The sequence below is a fragment of the Rhinatrema bivittatum genome, chromosome 19 (assembly GCF_901001135.1).
Source record: "Rhinatrema bivittatum chromosome 19, aRhiBiv1.1, whole genome shotgun sequence".
NCBI lineage: Eukaryota > Metazoa > Chordata > Amphibia > Gymnophiona > Rhinatrematidae > Rhinatrema > Rhinatrema bivittatum.
In genome coordinates this window covers 45,392,331-45,408,080 of record NC_042633.1, presented here as the reverse complement: position 1 = coordinate 45,408,080, position 15,750 = coordinate 45,392,331, and the positions used below count along the sequence as shown (strand labels likewise).

Here is a 15,750-nt window from a genome sequence, read left to right as displayed (position 1 = left end):
GGGCACCTGCACTCACTGCCCTGCTGCTGCTCACCTCCCCCCATCATAAAAAAGCAACTGCAGCTGCTGCTCCTCTGTAGTTACTGCACCATTACTGCTACTCCCTCCCCACTACTGCAGCTGCTGCAAAATGATAAGGGGAATGAAACAGCTCCCCTATGAGGAAAGACTAAAGAGGTTAGGACTTTTCAGCTGAGGGGGGGATATGATAGAGGTGTTTAAAATCATGAGAGGTCTAGAACGGGTAGATGTGAATTGGTTATTTATTCTTTTGGATAATAGAAAGACTAGGGGGTACTCCATGAAGTTAGCATGGGGCACATTTAAAACTAATGGGAGAAAGTTCTTTTTCACTCAACGCACAAACTCTGGAATTTGTTGCCAGAGGATGTGGTTAGTGCAGTTAGTATAGCTGTGTTTAAAAAAGGATTGGATAAGTTCTTGGAGGAGAAGTCCATTAATGGCTATTAATTACGTTGACTTAGAAAATAGCCACTGCCATTAATTGCATCAGTAGCATGGGATCTTCTTAGTTTTTGGGTAATTGCCAGGTTCTTATGGCCTGGATTGGCCTCTGTTGGACACAGGATGCTATTATTATTGTTGTCCTTGTTATATGTAACTGCTCTTTTGCACTTTTGTTAAATGGTAAAGTTTCACCCCTGTTTCTTGTGAACCAGCATGATGGGACCACTGTCTTGAATGTTGGTATATAAAAAACTTAAATAAATAAATAAATAAAATAAATGCTGGGCTTGATGGACCCTTGGTCTGACCCAGCATGGCATGTTCTTATGTTTCTGCTCTCGGGCGTGAGGCTGGGCTATTCGTTACATGTCTTGCCCCGCCCGCTTCCGGGGCAGGTGAGGAAGTCTGCGTTGTCTCCGCCCACTTCCGGGCTTACTTTACAGGTCAGCTGCGCGTCGCAGGCCCCGCCCTTTCACTTGCTGAGACCTCGGGGTTCCGGATGGGGGCGGTGCTTTCTTTTCGCCAATCAATGACCACCCGTCGGGGGGCGTGGCTGCTGCGGCGGTTTATTTCAATGGCGCGAGCGTGGCGCTGAGGCTGGGTCGTTGTCTGACGTCACGGGGTGCGACGCCAGCTCTGCGAGGGCGCGGGCAGGGAATAAAAGAGCGCGTCCGTGCTCGCGCCACCGAAGCTGCAGAGCGTCGCGAGCTACCCCCCCCCGGCCAGCGGCAGCATGAAGCGCAGGGAGCTGGAAATCCAGCGGCTGAAGCTCTTAGCTGACAAGAAGACTCGGAGGGCAGGTGCAGGGGGCTCGGTGGGGGTTTGGGTGCAACCGTGCACGGGACAGGAGGATTTCGGCACAAGCGGTAGAGCCGTGCACCTGAAGTCCTGGGTCACGGACAGCGCCTCATTGCTCAGCTGAGCTGATTTGGGCGTTTTCCCATAGAGCTCCGTAAACGCCCACCTACCGAGAGCTTATCCTTAGGTTGGGTATCTAGGGCTAATGGGAGCACTTAACGTTAATCGCCAGATTCTCTGTTGCATTTTTAGGGCTCCATCCAGCTTTATGCTGGAGGCGTAGGGGCATTGCCATTGACAAACTTGCAGTTCTTTGTATTATTTGACTCTCCAAAAAGACTACAAAATAAAAATTGTAGTCTTTAAGCGGTTTGGTTGCAGGTCTAAGGAGATCAGGGCAGGGAGCACGCTGGAAATTGGGGACCTGCTGCCTTTATATCAGAAAAGTATGCACTGGAAATCCCTCATAGTACAAGCTAACTCTCCCCTGCTCTGTTCCTGGCTCCTCAGGATAAGATGGGGAAAGAATAGCAGGCAGAGGCTGTCCCTCTTCATCTTGCATTCTGTATTCAACTTTGTTTTTGCTTCCTGTAGCGGTTCCTGGTGCCCTGAAGCAGGCAGAGGTGACGAGAGCTTCCAGGAGGAAGGGGAGAGTGGAAGTGAAGTAAGACGACCAGTTCTACGTATAATGTGACCAATAGTGGGATGGAGGGAAGGGGCTGTATCCACTACCTGCAGCTCCATGCTGCTTTGGGCAGAGCCATGCTCTGTCCTCCATACTCCTCTGTACCACCCTGTACCCTTCTCTGCTTCAGGAAGGAGGAAGATGTGGCATCACTGCAAACAATTATCAGGCATCTGGAGAAAAGCAATAAGGAGCTGGTGGCAGAGAACTTTGAGCTGAAGCGATTTCAGGAGCAGATGAAGAGGGACATGCAGCACTTGCTCAGCTTGCGGCGCGAGGACAGCTTAAGTGTAAGTGTGGCCACAGTAACTTGTTTTCCCAATAATTTTGTCTGTGCTTACTGCTTGGGGGGGTCCTGTGCGGCAGCTGCTGTCCCTGTGCTTTAGTAAAGCAAAAACTGCTCAAATCACTAAAACTGCATTTGCAAAAGTCTGCATTTTACTAAATCCATTTAGTTGCCCCAGCGTTAGTGATGGTGTAATTCCATGTGCTGTGTATAAATGTTCTTAAAAGATTGAAGCCTCTCCTATTTCCAAAAGATTTTACGACAGTTTTACAAGCACTTGTTTTGTCAAAATCAATTACTGTAATTAGATGTTTTTGGGCCTACCAGCGAATGTTACAAGGCCACTACAATTATTACAGAACGCAGCGGCTAGACTATTGACGGGAACTAGAAGATATGAACCTATTACGCCAATATTAAAGGACCTTCATTGGTTGCCTGTTAAATACAGGGCTCAGCATGAAGTTCTAGCGCTAATTCATAAAACCCTCTACAATGAAAAGATAGAATGGTTAACCTCAAACTTACGTTTCCATATCCCATCAAGAATTCCACCTTCTCCCTTATCCTCCCACATTATTATCAAGCTAATTTATTTTGTCATCTCGTTATCTTCCATGTGATTATTGCTATGCTAACTACCTCATGTTTCTTATATAATGAAAGTTATAACAATATAAAATATTTCTCTTGTTAGTTGTATCCGTTACTTTTCTTATGCCTTTACCCTGTTCTACCCCGTTCCTTCCACTCCCTTCCCCCCTCCCCCCCTCCATTTCACTGTATTTCTCTTGGTTCCATATAAACCGATATGATGTACCCATGAATGTCGGTATAAAAAAGTTGTTAAATTACAAGATCAGCAGGTACAGGGATGTTACCCGTACCTTGTCCTAAAATTGTTAATTTAAATAATGTGAGGGCTATTTCCATTGCCTGTCCCCAGCTGTGGAACTCTCTACCATAGGAACTAAGAATGAAATTGGACATTAAAATATTTAAAAAGGGTATTAAAACACATGGCTTTTCAAACAAGCCTTCCAAGAGTTTTAACCTAAGAATTATATACCCCCTTTAATATAAATATTTAGTTAATTGTATTTCTGCTCTTACTGATCTGCTTCTTTAACTGTTTAAATTTTATGCTTATCTTACTATTTTATTTGTTTTTATTATGAAACTTAGTATTTACTTCTCCATTTAATTTTGGAAATGCAAATATTTTTAAATGAATGTTCTCATCGGTTAACATTAGTTATGTTCTTATGAAGCTTCGATTATATAAAAATAAGTAAATATAAAGCTGAGATGGTCGGTTTGAGGTGGGGGTTGATAGCTGCTTTCCCTCGCAGGATTTCTTTCACCAGGAGACTGAAGGGGACATGAGCCAGTCGCACGGATCTGCGAGTGAGCAGCTGACGCACAGTATCTGCGAGCAGTGGCGCAGCCTGAAGAGGCACCTGCAGAGGCTGGAGCGCCGAGGTGGGCCGGTCCATGGTAGACTCGGGCGTGCAGTCACATCTAGCTAAACAGTGTGGGCTAAGGCTTCTATAATGCACACAGCAAAGGGGGGGTTCGGTGTTCATTAAAATGCAAAGGTGGTGATGGGACCGAGCCCTCTCGGCTCTCCCTCCCAAACTCCTCTTTCAAATTACTTTTTAAATCTGGTGGATGCTGCTGCCGCTGCCATAACCACTGCCTTCTGAAGCAGAGACTTTGATATGAGGGGAATGGAGAGGGTTGCATTTCTCAGCACCTTCCCCTCCCACCTGCTGACGTCTTTTATGCCCTCTGCAGGAGAAGACAGGCACGATGTGATCCCGACGACAGACCACGAGAGAGAGATTTCAGTGCTGAAGCGGGAGATTGCAGAGAGCCGGGATCTGATCGTTATGCAGCAGCAGATCATGCAGGTGAGTGCCGTGCGGCGGGTGAGTACCTGAAGCCTGAGTGCGTGTTTTTGGGGTGGAGGGTGACTCCTATGCTGCTTTCTGCAGGAGCAGCTGCTGGCTGCCCAAAACGGCCGGCTCCCCTCCCAGGTGAGAGGCTCCTACTTCCTGGAGGAGCAGCTGCGACTGCAGGAGGAGAGAGGGAAGCTGGAGCAGCAGAAGAGGACGCTCCAGGCGGAGCGATGGAACTTCACGGAAGCGGCAATTCGGCTGGGATATGAGGTTTGGATGGATGAGAGGACGTGAATGGGGGTCCTGCAGCAAGGACAGGTTTTGCGCCTCTGGTGGATGACTGCCCAAATGACCAGGTCCCCTTGTTAATCAAGGCCTTTGGCACTGTTCTCTGTACAGTGGGGGTCGCTCCTCCAGTACAGGTCCTTCTACTCTGTAGCCAGGGCAGGAACTCAAGTGTGAGTTTGAGATTCCTTCCTGCTCTGGCTGTACGTTCTGTCTTCGTTTTAATGCTTTGAGTAAAGGGGTGCGTTAGTGGTGTGTGGTTTTTGTTTTGTTTTTTTTATGAACTTTTGCTGGGTGTGTGGTGACTCTGCCCTGATGGCAATAATCTGCTGCTGCTTTTTCATGGCCAGCGGAAGCAACTTGAGGAGGAACGTGCCCTGTTCCTGAAGCATCAGTTCCTCAACATGGTGCCGAGCTTGGATCAGCGAAGCACCTTCCCCTGGCCTGCCTTGGGTGAGTGGTGTCAGCTCTTGAGGTCAATCTCTCGACTTGCCTGGGCTCTGCCGAGTTCCAAGCACTGGGCACTCGGTCTTAATCTGTATTCTGCCCCCCGTACCTCAGGTCTGGAGCACGGGAACCTTACTGAGGCTGCCATGTGGCTCGGACCGAGTGAAAACCCCTACCTGCTGCCTGGTAATGCGAGGGCGAGCACACCTCCAGCTGTGTCAGCGAGCAAACAGCGTGTGGAGACCCCCAGCACCGCTGAGCTGTATCGTGTGTTGAAGCTCACACCGGAGAACAGGTGAGAGGAGGGAGAGGGCCTTCCTGCTGTGGCTAAGACAGGCCGGTCTCTCTTTAGAAAATCTGGTTTAAGAATGTTTCAGGCAAGGTCACAAACCTTGGGAAGACCTCTTTGATAATTTAGGAGTCCTCGGGTTAGCTCCTTGACACCTTGCTGACCCTCCTCTGGGGCAGGGGCTTGCTGTCTTGAATTACTAATGCTGCTGCAAGCCACCGTGAGCATTATCTAGAAAAGCGGGCGAAACCTCCAGACAGGATGCTGAAGAGTCACGGACTCTGTGCCTTCCTCTCACTTTGTCTTGTAGGACCTTTTCTGTGGGAGAGAGCTTTTTGTGTGACTGCGGGCAGCAGAGCATGCCATTGTGCCTTGATGAGAGAGAGAACCTGTCCCCATTGCACAGCGAGAGATCGCAAATCCCTGCCAGTTTCAACCGCCGAGAGAGTGCCTGCCAGACCCAGACAGAGGACTTCCTGCTACTCCGCAGCAATCTCCTCAGCCAGTTCCTGGATGCTTCCTTCTAAACATCTCCCTTCCCATGCTTCTCATAGATCTGACAGGATCAGCTTCTCCATGCTTCACGCATTAGTTTATCTGCACCTCCTGCTAGACTTTTTTTTTCTTCTTTCATTCTGTCTCATTTTATGGATTAATATTCTGCATGGGTAAGGGAGATCTGAGAGAGGATGCTGGGTGTGCACTGGACGAGGGAAGACACACGCCGTCCTTGGATCATTGCTTGTACATGTAGGTGATGACGGGTGAGAAATCCTCCAGTGCTTTGCTTGGGTCCTTTGTGCTGTACCTGTGTTCATATTATTAGTTGTATGAAAGAATAATAAAGACATGAATCCATTCTTTGCTGTCTGGCTTGGGTTTCCTGTGCTGCTTGTTGAGCGGCTTTGCCTGGTTTCTACAGGTTAATGGTTAATGGCTGCCTGCTGCCTTGACCCTTGCTCTCAGCATCCCATTGGGGAAGTGGTCTGTAATCACCATGATATTTGGATTCAGAGTTCCCTCCCCCATTTTGCAGCACACACACAACTGTGCACCTGGCTTCTGAAAATGAAGCATCTGCGGAAGGGGGAGGTGGGGGACTGATGGAATTTTTCCAAATAGCATTTGGGTCAAAAAAACAAAATACCTTCACATCTAAATGTGGAGCGAGGTTCCCATATGGAACTGTTTAAGTGGTGTCTGGCATGGAAACAGGCAGAAGTATGGGGGATTATGAGAGGAGAGAGCTCAGACAGGAAGCTGCTGTCCTAAACCAGTACTTGCTGTAGCGTGAGTGACTGTTTTGATATATGCGTCTGCCCGCTGTGGGGTAGAGACACACTCCTGGCTCTTCTGCCTGCTCCCAGCTTTCTTTTCTCCCAGTGCCTGAGTGTGAATGATTGTCCTGAAGGGAGAGGACTACACCCTTGGATCATTTCATATCTTAAGGCAGACTCTGATTGCATTATGTCTTGTCCTCATTGCAAGGGTACCTGGAGCGGCTGTGTCTCTGGATAAGGAAGCTTAACCCAACTTTCTCAGAAGGTGACCACTGCTACAGTGGAACATAGATATATATTTGGGACATGATTGCTACTCTGGTGCTGTGGCAGGTCTTATGCACCCCTCTGTAATAACACTGACTGTCAGGAAGGGAGCCCCACTGTTTTGCTCTTTAAATGTCATATGTACTAAACAGCATAATGTATTGGAATCTGCATGGAGCATAGCATGCCTGTACTGCTGAACAGAGGCACAACCTTGGCTTTTCAGGGGCCACAAACAGACCTGCTTCTTAGGCTACCAGGCACCAGTATTCATCAGATATAGCTGATTCTGCAACTGAACTGAGATGCAGGCTCAGTTGCAGAGCTTGATTACCTAGAATACAAACTGATTGTGCAATCATTTTTAGCTTTTTTTTTTTTTTGTTTGCATTTGAGCTTTGGGGTTTGTACAAGGCCATGGTTGGATATTTTTTAAAGTCCAAACAAACCTTGCTATATAAAATGCATGAATACACTAGGGACAGCTGAAGATGGATGAATATGGTAAATAAAAAATGATATAGGAATAAGGGAGGGAAAAGAAGTGAACATCAGCCACAAAATAACCAAGTGCTGGGATAACATGACTATTCAGCTATCCCTGATCCTGAGGGATTCTGGTCCTGAGTGATCGTGATACTGAGATGGAGTCTGCCTTGCATTAATACAGCTGCTACTCTGCTTTCTCCTTTTGCCATGGAGCGTGTTCTGAGTAAACATGCAGTTTTCCTAGCCCAGGGGTCGGCAACTACGATGTTGGAGTGATTTTGAGGAATTACAAGAACAACTTTATGCAGAGTGTAGAGGATGCTGGGCACCTCCCTTTCTAGAGTGACACAAACAGGTCTTGTTTTCAGGACATCCAAAACGAATATGCATGCAGGTATATTTGCATGCACTGCTCCCTTATGTCTCATGCATATTCATTGTGGATGTCCTGAAAACAAGACCTGTTTGTGTCACTCTAGAAAGGGAGGTGCCCAGCATCCTCTACACGCTGAGGAATTACAAGAACAACTTTATACAATCAGCTCATGATCTAACAATTTTGAATACCTTTGTTTTCTGCTAATGTGATCTCCTCCCTCCCTTTTCCAGATCATTTACAAATATTTAAAAGCACCAGTCGCAGCCCAGATTCCTAGGGCAGGCCACTATTTACCTTTCTCTGTTGCGAGAAATAACCACCTCGGCCTACTGTTTTTCCTGTCCACAATAGGACACTTCCTCCTAGCCCATGACTTTAATTTACTGATGAATCTTCCATAAGGGCCTTTGTCAAGTGCCTTAAAAATCCAGATGCAATAGAGCAGCAGCTGACTCGTGCACTCCTGGGGCTGTCGCTGGAGTGTTCGCAGCCTGTTGCACGCTGAATAAAGTTGTGCTTGTTGAAGGCTGGTGCTGACTAAAGTGGTTCTTGTCGTCAGAGCGTTCCCAGCCTGTCCTTAGTGCTCGGAATAAAGTTGCTCTTGTTGAAGGCTTGTGCTGAATAAAGTTGTGCTTGTTGAAGGCTCGTGCTGACTAAAGTGGTTCTTGTCGTCAGAGCGTTCCCAGCCTGTCCTTAGTGCTCGGAATAAAGTTGCTCTTGTTGAAGGCTTGTGCTGAATAAAGTTGTGCTTGTTGAAGGCTCGTGCTGACTAAAGTGGTTCTTGTCGTCAGAGCGTTCCCAGCCTGTCCTTAGTGCTCGGAATAAAGTTGCTCTTGTTGAAGGCTGGTGCTGAATAAAGTTGTGCTTGTTGAAGGCTCGTGCTGACTAAAGTGGTTCTTGTCGTCAGAGCGTTCCCAGCCTGTCCTTAGTGCTCGGAATAAAGTTGTGCTTGTTGAAGGCTGGTGCTGCCTAAAGTGGTTCTTGTCGTCAGAGCGTTCCCAGCCTGTCCTTAGTGCTCGGAATAAAGTTGTGCTTGTTGAAGGCTCGTGCTGACTAAAGTGGTTCTTGTCGTCAGAGCGTTCCCAGCCTGTCCTTCGTGCTCGCAATAAAGTTGCTCTTGTTGTGCAGCCGGTCCCGGCCTGCCCCGCGCCGTTTCCCTGGTAACCGATGGGGCCGGCGCGGGCCGTGAGGCGCTTCCTTCGCGTCGCCGCCGTCCGGGCCCTGCGGCGCGGGAGCTCCTGGCTGGCGGCGGCGGGCCCGCTCGTTCTGCAGCGGCTGGCCGGGGACGTGCAGGTGCGGCCGGACTTTCTGAGCCGGCGGGAGGAGGCGGCGCTGTGCCGGGAGCTGGAGCCTGACCTGCGGCGCCAGCGCTACCAGCGCGAGCATTGGGACGGGGTGAGTGCGCGGGATGCCTGCCCCGGAGAGTTCACGGCCGCGCCGAGTGGCCCCGGGCTGAAGGTCACGCGGTGGGAGATGGTGGGGGCTGGGACTGCAGGTGTGACAGCTCCGAGTGACCCCGGGCTGAAGGTCATGCAGTGAGAGATGGTGGGGGCAGTGGGGTTGGGAGCTGGGACTGCAGGTGTCACAGCTCTGAGTGACCCCGGGCTGAAGGTCACGCAGTGAGAGATGGTGGGGGCAGTGGGGTTGGGAGCTGGGACTGCAGGTGTCACAGCTCTGATCCCAGTCTGAAGGTGACGCAGTGAGAGATGGGAGCTGGGACCGCAGGTGTGACAGCTCTGAGTGGCCCCTGGCTGAAGGTGAGGCAGGCAGTGAGAGATGGTGGGAGTAGTGGGATTGGGAACTAAGGCTGAAGGTATCATAGCTCTGAGTGACTCCTTGCTGAAGGTGACGCAGTGAGAGATGGGAGCTGGGGCTGCAGGTGTGACAGCTCTGAGTGGCCCCTGGCTGAAGGTGAAGTAGTGAGAGATGGTGGAGGCAATGGGGTTGGGAGCTGGGGCTGCAGGTGTGACAGCTCTGAGTGGCCCCTGGCTGAAGGTGAAGTAGTGAGAGATGGTGGAGGCAATGGGGTTGGGAGCTGGGGCTGCAGGTGTGACAGCTCTGAGTGGCCCCAGGCTGAAGGTGAGGCAGGCAGTGAGAGATGGTGGGAGTAGTGGGATTGGGAACTAAGGCTGCAGGTATCATAGCTCTGAGTGACTCCTTGCTGAAGGTGACGCAGTGAGAGATGGGAGCTGGGACTGCAGGTGTGACAGCTCTGAGTGGCCCCAGGCTGAAGGTCACGCAGTGAGAGATGGGAGCTGGGACCTCAGGTGTGACAGCTCTGAGTGGCCCCAGGCTGAAGGTGAAGTAGTGAGAGATGGTGGAGGCAATGGGGTTGGGAGCTGGGGCTGCAGGTGTGACAGCTCTGAGTGGCCCCAGGCTGAAGGTGAAGTAGTGAGAGATGGTGGAGGCAATGGGGTTGGGAGCTGGGGCTGCAGGTGTGACAGCTCTGAGTGACTCCTTGCTGAAGGTGAAGCAGTGAGAGATGGGAGCTGGGGCTGCAGGTGTGACAGCTCTGAGTGGCCCCAGGCTGAAGGTCACGCAGTGAGAGATGGGAGCTGGGACCTCAGGTGTGACAGCTCTGAGTGGCCCCAGGCTGAAGGTGAAGTAGTGAGAGATGGTGGAGGCAATGGGGTTGGGAGCTGGGGCTGCAGGTGTGACAGCTCTGAGTGACCCCAGGCTGAAGGTGAAGCAGTGAGAGATGGTGGAGGCAATGGGGTTGGGAGCTGGGGCTGCAGGTGTGACAGCTCTGAGTGACTCCTTGCTGAAGGTGAAGCAGTGAGAGATGGGAGCTGGGACTGCAGGTGTGACAGCTCTGAGTGGCCCCAGACTGAGGGTGACGCAATGAGAGATGGCGGGGGCAGTGGGGTTGGGAGCTAAGGCTGCAGGTGTCATAGCTCTGCGTGACTCCTTGCTCAAGGTCACGCAGTGAGAGATGGGAGCTGGGACCTCAGGTGTGACAGCTCTGAGTGGCCCCAGGCTGAAGGTGAAGTAGTGAGAGATGGTGGAGGCAATGGGGTTGGGAGCTGGGGCTGCAGGTGTGACAGCTCTGAGTGACCCCAGGCTGAAGGTGAAGCAGTGAGAGATGGTGGAGGCAATGGGGTTGGGAGCTGGGGCTGCAGGTGTGACAGCTCTGAGTGACTCCTTGCTGAAGGTGAAGCAGTGAGAGATGGGAGCTGGGACTGCAGGTGTGACAGCTCTGAGTGGCCCCAGACTGAGGGTGACGCAATGAGAGATGGCGGGGGCAGTGGGGTTGGGAGCTAAGGCTGCAGGTGTCATAGCTCTGCGTGACTCCTTGCTCAAGGTCACGCAGTGAGAGATGGTGGGAGCAGGGTCTCCTACCTATGTCCTAATTTGATTCTCTTGATTGTTCAGGCAATCCATGGCTTCCGAGAAACAGAGAAATTGCGCTGGACAGAAGAGAGCTCGGAAATTCTGCAGCGTGTCCGAGATGCAGCTTTCCCTCCCGGAGTACCTCAGCTCTCTTTGGTGCACGTCCTGGATCTGGAGAAGAGTGGCTACATTAAAGCTCATATTGATAGCGTTAAGGTAAGAGGCTCAATTACTGCCCTGGGCTCTGAGGGCCGTGGCAGGAGTCCACGTTTTAGTCTTCCAAATCTTTAATGGTGACTCTGCCAAATGCTTGGTTATATCTATTATTCACCTTTCCAGTGTAGTAAACCTCTCAGGTTGTTTCTTGCTGCGCAGTGTCTACAAAGCGGGAGGTTCAAAAGAGGCGTTCACCCCTGCTCTGGGATCCCTCTCTCTGCTTGGGTCGCTCATGGGATACGCTGGGGGGAATCTGCTAAGGGGAAATGCACAGCTCGGCAGAACTAGATTCTTTTCTTCCCCCGCCAGTTCTGTGGCAGCACCATTGCCGGCCTGTGCCTGCTCTCCTCCAGCGTGATGCGACTGGTGAGTCAGGAGAACCAGGACGACTGGGCTGATCTCTTGCTGGAGCGACGTTGCCTCTACATCCTCAGGTAGGGTCCTATAACGGGAGCAGGGCTTCCTGCCTGCAGGCCTTTTAGCATCCCTGTTCAAAATATTCTCCCCCCGGGCTCAACCAACTTTGGAAAAACTTACTGAAATGTATACCAAGAATCTGGTGGTCGGAGGAAAGGGGAAATGCAAACAGGAGAGAGTTTTTTTCCGTTTTCTGAGAGGAACAGAGGTTTATGGTTTGACTTGCACCCTTGTGGGTGCCCTGGAGTCCCTAGTACTGACGCAGTCTTCTTTCTATACAGAGGAAGAGCCCGCTATGAGTTCACTCACGAGCTCTTGCGAGACGAGGAATCCTTCTTTAATGGACAGAAGGTTGCCCGAGACCGCCGGATTTCTGTCATCTGCCGTAACCTGCCAGATTCTCCCCATCCAGCGTAGGAATCGCTGCCTGGATCCTCTTCCCAGCCCCCGCCTGGGTTAGCAAAAAAAAACCCAACAGGCTGTGCCGGCTCCTGGCCGCACGCGACTCGCTTTATATTCAAGTCTCTCCCAGAATGGCGTGCAAGCAGGGGAGGAGCACGGACTGGACACGCAGGGCCACGCGGCGAAGGGGCAGCGAATGGGGGCACAAACCGGCGGCACGGACCTTTGCTTCCAGTTCCTCATCCGTGAAAGGGAGGGTGACAGAACGAAGACCCGGGACCCATGTGACACATCTTTGCCCATCCTTGGTCAATAAATGGCATCACAGCCTGCCCGGACTCCGCGTTCCTATTCTTTCCGGTTGTGCATCTTCCTGCAAGCCCTGGCACGTCTTGGTGGATGTGCAGCCGGGAAGTGAAAGAGCCTCTGTATCTGACGAGTTTTTGGCTTGGAGGGAGAGGAAATAGTGGAAAATGTGCCCCTCCCTCCGTTGAGGTGCTTGATACGTGGGGGGCAGTATCGGCTGCAGGGGGGGGGGGGGGCTGACTCCAAAGCATTGTACCAGATCGGACGTCGGCAGGTTCCATAGCGCTTTTATTGTTCACAGAAACACACGTCCCGGTAAGGATTAGGCATGTACGGGAAGGGGAAAAAAAACGCTTATTATGTACAATAAGAGCCAAATAAATTAGGAGGCAGGACGGCAAAATCTGAGAAACGGGCAAGAGAGAGCAAGGCAATAAATTAAATAATTTATAAATCCATAAATATCTTTCTATTATACAAAAAACCCCGCAGTTAGGGGCGGGCTGCTGAGATTCCTCTAACCACGAGCCCCCAGCAAACCAGAGGAGGGGTGGGGGGGGGGGGGTGACGGGTCCGCTCCTTCCCCACGCTGGAAGTCCGGGCTGTATTTTGGCTCCCTTCTTCCGTAGAACCGTAAGGTCCTTCCAGTCTGCCTTATTTTTTTTTTTTTAATTTCATTCCCAGCCCGGTGTTTGCAAACATCTTCTCCCCCCCCCCCCCCCCCCCCGCACAAACAGCTGACGGGAGTCGGAAAAGAAGAAACATTTACAAGGTGAATTACATCAGAATTTAAAAACAGCGATTTCTAGCGAGAAGCGATCCTCGCGGTGTGAGGAGATCGTCCTGTCCAGTCCAGCAGGCACCTTCAGTGCCTCTCGCAGGAGACAGCTCACGGCTCCTGGTACCAGACGGGCTGCCTCCCTGCCACCTCTGACCTGTGCGGGTCCTGTCGATTGGGCTGTTCCTTCTTTTATAAGGGCAGACTGAGGGGGAAGGCTCACCGCTATTTCGGACACTAAGCCCCAGGCTCTGCCCAGTGGACGTTTTGGTGCAAGGAACCCTGACGCCTGTCTCCGTTTCAGCTGTGCATGCGCTGCTGCTGAGACTGTAAGCTCATCGGGGTAGGGGGCGCTGCGCCTATAGGGATCATTGCTGACATGATACTTGTTTTTACGTTTCAGCTCGCCTATCTGCTCCCCTCTCTTTAAAATAGAAAACCTTTCTGTTTGCACGTTAGCTGAGCCCTAGATCTGACGAAAGCGCAACTGGCGTTTAAAGCTCAGAGCACATGATAGGGGATTTGTAACTAGAAATGCTCCGGGCCTGGATAACAAAATGTACGGACTTCTAGATCCAGACGTCTCCTGACTGCTGCTGGTGCTTATCCTGGAGTTCCCTGTCCCCCCCCCCCCCCTAGTAATTTCCACGTCCGCACTAAAGCATCACATGGAAACCCCCAGGCAGCCCGGCTTGTGAATGGAGGCGTTTGATTCTGTTTGAGGTGTGGCAGGTGTTTGGCTGACACCTGTACCTGAGTTCCAAGCACGGCCAGTCCAGTGCGCAGAAGAGAAGCTCCTTCCCGCAGCCGCATCAGCCCACGCAGCTGCAGGTGGAGGCAGACAGCTTCTCCACCTTGTGCCACTGGTGGCTGTCGTCCAGGAAGGCCACGTCCTCGTAATGCGTAGGCCGGCAGCAGGGGTCGCTGAAGACCTTCTCCTCTATGAGAGCCGGGATGTCGCTCTTCAGGAGCAGGGAGAGGGTCAGGTCGTGGTTGGTGCGGGCCTTGGGGCAGCCGCCGCTGCAGTACTTAAAGAGGATGGTCTCCTCGGAGTCGTAGCCCAGGCCCAGGTCCTTGACCCGCAGCTGCAGACTCTTCAGCCGGCACTCGCGCTCGTCCGCCTTCTCCCGAGGCCGGGTCCCGGGCGCCAGCCTCCTCCTCCTTCTGCTCCTGGCCGTGCCGCTGCTGTTCCTCCACACCAAGGATGACGTGGCTTTTGCATGCTCGGTCCCTGGTCCCACCAGCAAGTCGGGGGGTCCTTCCTGGAAGTGCAGATCTGAAATGGATGAAGGAGGAAAGTTTACTTTTAGTACCAGCAAATGGTTTGCACTGGAATCACATGGGCAAGATAACTGGGAAATGCTGAATAGCTGTTACAGAATTGCAAGATTTAGGGTGCGTAGGTGGCAGTAAGGTGATAGGCAGGGAATGCATGGTATAAATGCAGCGTTATTAGTGAGCGAGGGTTGCACAAGGTTCCCCATTTGTGAGTTCCTGCTGTGCTCAGCCCGTGCACAGGGTGTGGACAGCAGAAGGGCCTAGCCCTGTACCGCGCTGTGTGAGGAGAACATTTGCGTCTCTAGAAGCCCAGTGCCGGTGGGGTCTGGACTCTGTAGGCCGCTGCACTGTGGGGAGGTAAGGGGTCAGGCATGTTGTGCATGCTGCTGAGAGTCTGGAGGCAGCGCCGGCTCAGGACAGACGTCAGAAGAAAGGGAAGAGGCATCTTAAACGCCCAGGCTACCTCAGCCCACAGATCTCTCTGAGATGGAAAACAATAAATACGTTTTGTAGTTAAGAAAGATACTGTAGTGATTTTCTTCACACTGATAATCCCTTCCGTCCCCAGCTCTTCACTGTGGGGGTCTTGTGTGACAGATTTGGGAGCGAGAATGCATGCTCCTGGGTGACTGCTAGGCAGAGACCCCATGTGACGAGTCCCCAGGACTATCGGATCATCGCAAATATATCTGGGGTCACGTTTTCCTGCACAGTTCTCTTGCGACTTCAAAACCTGTGCCTGGCTGAGTTTCGTTTTATTTTTCTTCCTTTTCAGTAAGGCTGAAGGGTTAGTGTGCAGTAGACAAGACCTGGCCATTGGTTATTTATTTTATTTATTTATTTATTGGTTTTTATATACCGCCGTTCATCCTAGGATATCGCGTCGGTTTACAGGAAAACAAAACAAAACGTCAGAGCGTTGTACATAGAACAAGGTGGTAATAATTATGGACTAGTATATAGATAAGTAAGGGAAGAAGTAACGTTGTACATAGAACAAGGTGGTAATTATGGACTAGTATATAGATAGGTAAGGGAAGAAGTAACGTTGTACATAGAACAAGTTAATAGTTATGAACTAGTATATAGATAAGTAAGGGAAGAAGTAACGTTGTACATAGAACAAGGTAGTAATAATTATGAACTAGTATATAGAAAACTAAGGGAAGAAGTAACGTTGTACATGGAACAAGTTGATAATTATGAACTAGTATATAGATAACTAAGGGAAGAAGTAACGTACATAGAACAAGGTAGTAATAATTATGAACTAGTATATAGATAACTAAGGGAAGAAGTAACGTTGTACATAGAACAAGTTAATAATTATGAACTAGTATATAGATAACTAAGGGAAGAAGTAACGTTGTACATAGAACAAGTTAATAATTATGAACTAGTATATAGATAACCAAGGGAAGAAGTAACGTTGTACATAGAACAAGTTAA

At 50.7% G+C, this 15,750-nt stretch overlaps 3 protein-coding genes across 3 annotated transcripts; 2 read left to right on the top strand and 1 right to left on the bottom strand.

Annotated features, from left to right (window-relative positions):
• The first annotated feature begins 1,010 nt into the window (after nt 1-1,010).
• LOC115080900 (afadin- and alpha-actinin-binding protein-like) lies at nt 1,011-6,020 on the top strand. Its single transcript, XM_029585361.1, has 9 exons — nt 1,011-1,268; nt 1,861-1,930; nt 2,082-2,241; nt 3,590-3,719; nt 4,035-4,150; nt 4,235-4,408; nt 4,774-4,876; nt 4,985-5,165; nt 5,470-6,020. The coding sequence occupies exons 1-9, from the start codon at nt 1,202-1,204 to the stop codon at nt 5,684-5,686; spliced, it is 1,218 nt and encodes a 405-aa protein (XP_029441221.1). The 5' UTR covers nt 1,011-1,201; the 3' UTR covers nt 5,687-6,020.
• A 2,616-nt stretch (nt 6,021-8,636) lies between these two features.
• LOC115080914 (alpha-ketoglutarate-dependent dioxygenase alkB homolog 7, mitochondrial-like) lies at nt 8,637-12,271 on the top strand. Its single transcript, XM_029585376.1, has 4 exons — nt 8,637-8,969; nt 10,947-11,120; nt 11,430-11,554; nt 11,819-12,271. The coding sequence occupies exons 1-4, from the start codon at nt 8,742-8,744 to the stop codon at nt 11,952-11,954; spliced, it is 663 nt and encodes a 220-aa protein (XP_029441236.1). The 5' UTR covers nt 8,637-8,741; the 3' UTR covers nt 11,955-12,271.
• Nucleotides 12,272-13,835: 1,564 nt separating this feature from the next.
• LOC115080418 (persephin-like) lies at nt 13,836-14,162 on the bottom strand (the record flags this gene model as incomplete). Its single annotated transcript, XM_029584559.1, has 1 exon — nt 13,836-14,162. A coding segment is annotated over one exon (327 nt), but the record flags the coding sequence as incomplete, so codon positions are not given.
• Between the last annotated feature and the right edge of the window lie 1,588 nt (nt 14,163-15,750).